Here is a 7,014-nt window from a genome sequence, read left to right on the forward strand (position 1 = left end):
TATGTGTCGTTTCGTGCTTATGGACGTTTTTTTTTAAACATCCGCCTAATGCAGGCAAAGGACAGGTGGAGTACAGGCTTCTCCGCAAGTTCCGCGAAGCGATAGTCACCAGATGTATACATGTCTTGCCGGCAGTGCCCAAGCGCGAAGCCTCCGATGGAGAAGTCATGACTATATCAAGGATTTTTTCTCACTAATTTTGAGATACCACTAGTTTGCCGTGTAAAGGCGAAGAGCCAAGCGTCGTAAAATATTTCCCTTGTGAACTTTTCAGCACTCCGTCCTCCGATATTCTTCGGGAAGTCTCTGTTTTCTTTAGCCATATCGTTAAGACTAAATAAAATTGGCCACATGCTGTAACAATTACATCAAGGAACCTTAATCCATTTTTGCACCGACTTCCCAGAATTAATATTACAGTGTTGGTTTCCCTTTTACTGTGAGAGATCTGCGCGTACGTCCGGGCGCTGAAGTCAGCAAACTCCTTAATTCAAGCTTCTTACCTTCGTTAGACGGATAAATCCGCGCCGTAGAAGTCAAAGTGACAATTCCAAAGAGAACAGACGCTGTATAGTATAAAATCCAAGCCATTATTTTGGTTCCGTGGGTCCGTGTTGCTCCTGCTTGCGTTGCTTTTGATATACAGCTCCAGCTCCGTCTTTCCCAATGGAATAAGTGATTGAGGCTGTAAGAGAAGGCAGGCAGCAAGACATTGCCAAGGGGCGTTTCTTAGACCAATGACGTAGTTATCGAAAAAAAGCCAAAATAATCATTAACAACCCCCTCCCCCGACCCAACAACCCTCGGCTACCACCAATTGTCTAGCCCCTTGATCGGGCGCAATAAACATTACCAAACCGATGTATTTCAGATACGTTATCATCATTAAGCTGCATCTACGAAAGACTGCAAAGCCATCTAATGACGGTTAATTTATGGCTTTTCGGTCTGAATTAAAACCAATTTTTTTACGCACATGCCAGTTAGAGTTTGACCTGTAAAAGACGAAGAAAATACAGGCAGTTTCGAATGCTTGAACTTCGGATTTTGTTTGCACCAGTTCCCATATATATTTATAGGACCCTAATTTGAATATCTGGATCCAGAAAACGAAAGAATACCGAGATATATACACCAAAACACACGTATACATGTCTTTATCTAGGTATAACTTCATTTAATCTATTAACAATTGATAGTGTATGTTTATTATATAGTCGCACTTAATCTCACGCACCATACAGTATACGTCCACGATTAGTGAAATATTCTTCAAAATATCCTATCACACGCACGAATGTGCCCGTGTTTTATGACATGTGCATATACATTTTCTGAAGCAATAAGCTGAACGCGGGCTTAACAAGAACTGAACATGCTGTTGCGGGACATCTCATTTAAGTTTGCTCCTGAGGAAGACAGCATAAAAAATATGCCAGACGCGTAGTCTTTACCCACTGTGCTGCTCGATTTAAAACATGTATAAACTCAGCCGTAGTCCTAAATCTCAAACGCCTGTGGCATCAGATAGGCTGCACTTAAGTGAGACTGTTTAGTCTATCCTATATTATACCTTATAACCCGCAATATGAGGAATGCAGTTTAGAGCTTTTTAAAATTTGCAAAATGTAAGTTTTGAATGCGCATTACTCAGAATGATCAAGGCTACAGACTTTAAACGAGTATAGTAAATAGAAAAACTGAGTGAATTTAGGGAGAAGATGCCAACGATTTTGCTTTAAAGACTTGAAACATAGTTTTACTCTTTTATGAATTGAATCATTCTCTGTGAAGCTGGTTTTAAAAATGGATTAATAGTGGGATGTATGAGATGGTATTAAAATGTACTTAATATTTTGCGTTCAAAAAATATACAATATTGTGTTTTAGTACTTGCATTTGAGTAAACCTGTATTGGAAACGATTTGCCATTATTGACAGTTCAACTCCTGATATCTTAGAGTAATAAGAATTATATATCTAATTTTATTTAGTATAAATTTAAGTCTGTTAGTAAAAGCAGATTACAAATTTTGTATCCAGATCCTGGATTAAAAAAACGTCCAGAATTTAAAAGGGTTGGGGGTAAATTTAATGAGGAAAGTTACTTATTTTGGTTTTTAGGCGGTAAGTCTTTAGACAATATCTCCACCTAGTGGACACGAATGACAGAACTATGGAATATGCAGACACGTCGCCTGTTTAAAAAATAATGCTATGAACTAGGCTGACTTGGTGCTAATTATTATTATTATTATTATTATTATTATTATTATTATTATTATTATTATTATTAATACTACAAGACAAATATATGGTTGCGAGACAGGGACGTTTATCCAGTGACCTGAGACGAAGACAGGACTCCTTTGGTACTGTGTTTTTCCGGAAAATCTTTGGGTACCGTTGGTTTGACTTTGTGTCCAATGAGCGGTTACTCATGGAGTCTCAAATGAGGTACATTACCTGCATTGCAAGGGAGCGTCACTTACGGCACCACGGCCATGTGGCGCGATTCCCCGAGAGTGGCTGGACCAGGCCAAGGGGTCGCCCACGTAACACCTGGTTGTGGCAGATAGATGGTAATTTCCGGAGGGTGGGACTGGACCGCGTGTCAGCCTGGTATGGTTGCCAACCGGGATCCCAAACTGTTTCGTCGTGTGGTGGGTGCGGCATGCTCCCCAACTTCACTACTACTAGTAGTGGTAGTAGTAGTAGTAATGTTAGCAGTAGTCGCAGTAGTATTTAAGGTATTCAACGGAAAAATAACTATGCTATTAAAATAAAATACATGTGCAGAGTGAAAAAGTTACCTTTTTCTTATTTATGATCACACAGATAGAGCCACAGAAAAGATAAAGCGCACGTTACAGTGCAATGCATTGTCTACTCCAATACATAAAATATACGTAGGACTTAAGTAACTAAAGTACAAGAAATGAGGTGTCTTCTGACGTCAGTATGGTCACTCTTCGTTATGTGATACATTATTATTTTAGAATTTGGCTATTAGTATTTAATGTAAACTTCAAGCTACAGTATCAGTCATTGTTCCCATTATTTCAAGCCACATATAAATTCATTAATTATAATTAAAAAAAATTCTAATATGTTCTCTCTTCACCCTTTTGATCTTAACAATCAAAACAAACAAATCATGTAGAAAATGAATACTTGTGTAAATAAAGTCAAACACATACAGTACATTTCATTGATGTATTCTGTGGACTAATGTATGGACATGCGAATATTAGATTATTAGGACAATTATGATGAGAAAGGTTAGTTTATTCACCTATAGGTTCTTGAGAATAGCTTCCAGTCCAAATATGAAGGTAAAGTTCTACTCTGCACCCACTATTTGGTAATTTATTCCACATGTCTGTTATTTTGTGTGAAGAAAAACCTAACATTTGTAAGAAGCTTGCCCTCAATACATTGCATATGAAGTCAACTTTTTCTGCTTAAAGAGTTTATTTTAAATGAACTGCTGGGGACAACTGTACTAATTTTGTTAATAATTTGAAACACTTTAATGAAATAATCTCAATCTCGTTTTGAGTAAATTGAAATGGTTCAACTCCCTTAATCTCTCCTCACAGCTCATTTATACCTCTCAGACTGACGAAACAGTACTCCAGGTGAGGCTAGATAGTGACAAGTATAATCTAGATCTTTTTCATAAGATGTACAGTCAAGTTTCAGAGCTCCCATTGCACATTCAAAAAATGATTTGTTGGAGAAGCTTCATTGAGTCACATATAAAAAATCCATATGAATAAAATGATTAATTATTGGCCACAAATGAACCCAAAGCCACTCCATAACCACACAAATATTTGGTACTTTATTTCTAGACGTTGTCATTCTCATTACATTAGACAAATGGGTGAAAATTTTTGAAATTAAACCAACTCATTTTTGTTTTATAGTAATCTTCCATAATATAAAACAAATTGCATATAATTACCAAAACAAAAGCAAAGGTTTTTACTGGAAGGTGAATCTTGCAGAAAAAAAGTTGTTATAGTATAAGTACTCATAAAACGGATTATATTGTGTAGTCCTTTAAAAAGTATCCCATAGTCATTACGTAAGTAGGATCCTAATCATATCAAATTTTTCTTTTTGTGATTTCCTGAATTTTGTCAAACGGCTATTTGCGTAATTTATAGCGTAACAAAGCAGAAGGAGGCTATTGCGGCATAAATGATAAAAATAGTAAATGTTATTTTGCCTTGAAAGTAAAAATCCTCGGTATAAAACGTACACACGTGTTATTGGTGTAAGGTGTTTTTCCAAAGTGCATAAAGCCGGTAAATCAGTGACACTAGCTAAGCAGAAACTTTAATTAAGATAAACGTCTAGGACTGAACAGACAATTTAACGGCAGAGCAAGGTTCTCTACTAGTTGGATTATTACCTAGTCTTTTGCTTTTACGGAGATTCTGGTAAAACTAAACATTTTTTGTATTTAACGGCCCTATAGGCACGTCTGAAAGTTTTCAGTTAACTGTTATTTACATGCTCGGATATGTATAAGCAACCTCAGGCCCCAGCATTCCTACGAGAGACTAAACAGATTTAGGAAAAGGACTGCTGGGTGGATGGATATCCTATTTGCTTTAGTTTTCTAAGCAGATGTTTCATTAGGGAATCACCGTTTTCAGTGGTTCATCCACCTACTCATGATTGTGTTGTCATAAGGTGCAGATTTTTTTTTTTTTTTGAAAGACTTTAAACTGTTCACGGAGTTGAAAAGGGAAAGTCCGTGGGAGGCGGTTTACTTCATCCCACACTGTAAAATCCAGAAGCTCTGCAGAAAATCACAAAACCGAATCATTTATAAAATACCCCAATGGCTACACATTCGACTCCCACATATTGCGCACCATACCGATGTGGTTAAAAAAAGTTTTTACCAGCCTGTCATTCCAAAGAGCTGTACATGAATCGAGCTTGCTGACACTAACGAAGTGCTTTCAACCCGTGTTGACTGCCCAGTTTGCCAGCACGTAACGCAAGTAACTTTTTAAAACTTTCAAGCCTTTGCATGGTATTGTTTTTAAGTCGGTCGTACACCGACTACTCCTGGACTTTCTAATAATAGTAAGTACAAAATATAATTAACTGTCGTGGTAGTTTATTTTATACGGTATGTTAAAAATGCACCTGTCCGAGTCGCCTGTGTGATTTGCTAGATTTGCAATATCGAGCGGAAAGCGTTTTGTTCGACGTATTTTTATTTCTCGAAAAGTGCATTTACATTTTGAAAAAATCGACAAATGAGACAACATGTATTATATTTATAGCACGCTTGCAATGTTCGTTTTTACTTTTCCGTATTTCAAAAAGTGCCGAGTAAATAATAATTAAAGCGCGCACGCTGTGCAAATAGGCCTTCACAATGACACATCAATCTGTTTGGGATATGAAAGTCAGAATATGTTAGGAGTAATCGTTTTTCAGCTACCTGGGACCCCTAAGTAACCACACGAGATCTGAGGGTGGGGCTCACTGTATGACACTTTCGGGATGAACACACTTTTCAGTTAACAGGGAACATACATACATACCTGTAGTACATTCAGAATGACACTTGGAAGTACAGATTTGCAGACTATTTGCTCTTTGGTAAACTCATCGTAAAACCTACAAACATCGTACCCAATACAAACTGTTTACAGACAAACCGCTTACAGTGTAAACAGTAGAAACTTCTATATCATTTATGCATGTATGCACGTTGAAAGATAAACATTTCATATTTTTTTCACTCCACACACACCCACATATATTGTTTGTGTATGTATTTATTTGCACATACACACACATACACAAATATGTATACAGTATTTGAGTTTGTTAGCTTGCATACGTATGTGGTCACATACACAGAGATGCACACATATACAAGTAGGCCTAATTCATTCAACCATTCTCTGAGTTAGCTTTTTTTTTGCAGAATGCAAAATTAAAATTTAAATATGTAGTTTTCATTTTGTCTTTATATTTAATTATAGTTAATCTTTATTCTAATATATATTTATAAAATAAAACATACATAATTGTACAAACAATGTTTTGGGTTTATGAAATTCACAGAATGTTATCAACTTACCGACTTCATTGAAATATGCAAGACTGATATGTATCATTTTTCAAAGTACTACGTTGTGAAAAATAATACTGATAACATAAACTTTAAACCAGTGTCGATTAAGTGTTTTTTTCCTAAAAGCATATGAGAAATGGCTTGATAGTTTTAATAAGTAACAATGATAGATTTTTTTTTATTTTAAAGCATGTTTACTCAGATTTTCTTTGATTTTATGGAAAATATCAGAAAATGTCAAATAATACAAAATGTCAATTACATTACATTAAAGTTTTTCAATAAATGTTCAAATTAAGCAATAATGTATATGAGTTAATATGGGATTTGTATGTGTACAGTATACTGTATATTGTGTATGGGTGGAAGAGAGACAAAGTAATTGTGTGATGTTGCAAAGTGACTTTATAATTGAAGCAATAGTTCAAAGTGTGATATTAAAGCAAAAGAAAAATAATATGTTCCTGTAATCATGTTATGATAGTCACAGCACAGCAGCTTTGTTCTGCGCCACAAGAATATGATTATGCCAAATTCTGCAATAAAGATAAATAACATGTTTTAACTCAGACAAAAAGTTAATTTAATTCAAACTAAAACATTTTATTTGCAGTTTATGATATTGGTCATGAATATATGTCATTAAAGTATTTTTCTATTCTTACATTCTTAGTCAATTTTTGATAAAAGGATGTTAGAGATAGTAATATTTCTAAGATTCATTGTCTAATTGGAACAGAATATGATGTTTCATAGATAATGTTTTCAGCATCAAAAATCCTACTTTGGTTATCACTAAATTAAAAAATAGCAACTGTTTCAATTATATTAATTGACTCAAATTACAATTCATATTGACTTTTTGCATTTGGACAAACAATACAAAATTTTATTATTTT

At 35.1% G+C, this 7,014-nt stretch overlaps 1 protein-coding gene across 1 annotated transcript in view; it reads right to left on the minus strand.

Moving 5' to 3' along the window:
- The window catches only part of epha4l (eph receptor A4, like), a 95,342-nt gene extending 94,653 nt beyond the window's left edge, over nt 1-689 (minus strand). The window contains exon 1 of the mRNA XM_039755851.1: nt 504-689. Coding sequence (XP_039611785.1) covers nt 504-591 — 88 coding nt within the window. The 5' untranslated portion in view covers nt 592-689. The remainder of the gene's footprint in view (nt 1-503) is intronic.
- Between the last annotated feature and the right edge of the window lie 6,325 nt (nt 690-7,014).

Source organism: Polypterus senegalus, chromosome 1 (genome assembly GCF_016835505.1).
Source record: "Polypterus senegalus isolate Bchr_013 chromosome 1, ASM1683550v1, whole genome shotgun sequence".
Taxonomy (NCBI): Eukaryota; Metazoa; Chordata; class Cladistia; order Polypteriformes; family Polypteridae; genus Polypterus; species Polypterus senegalus.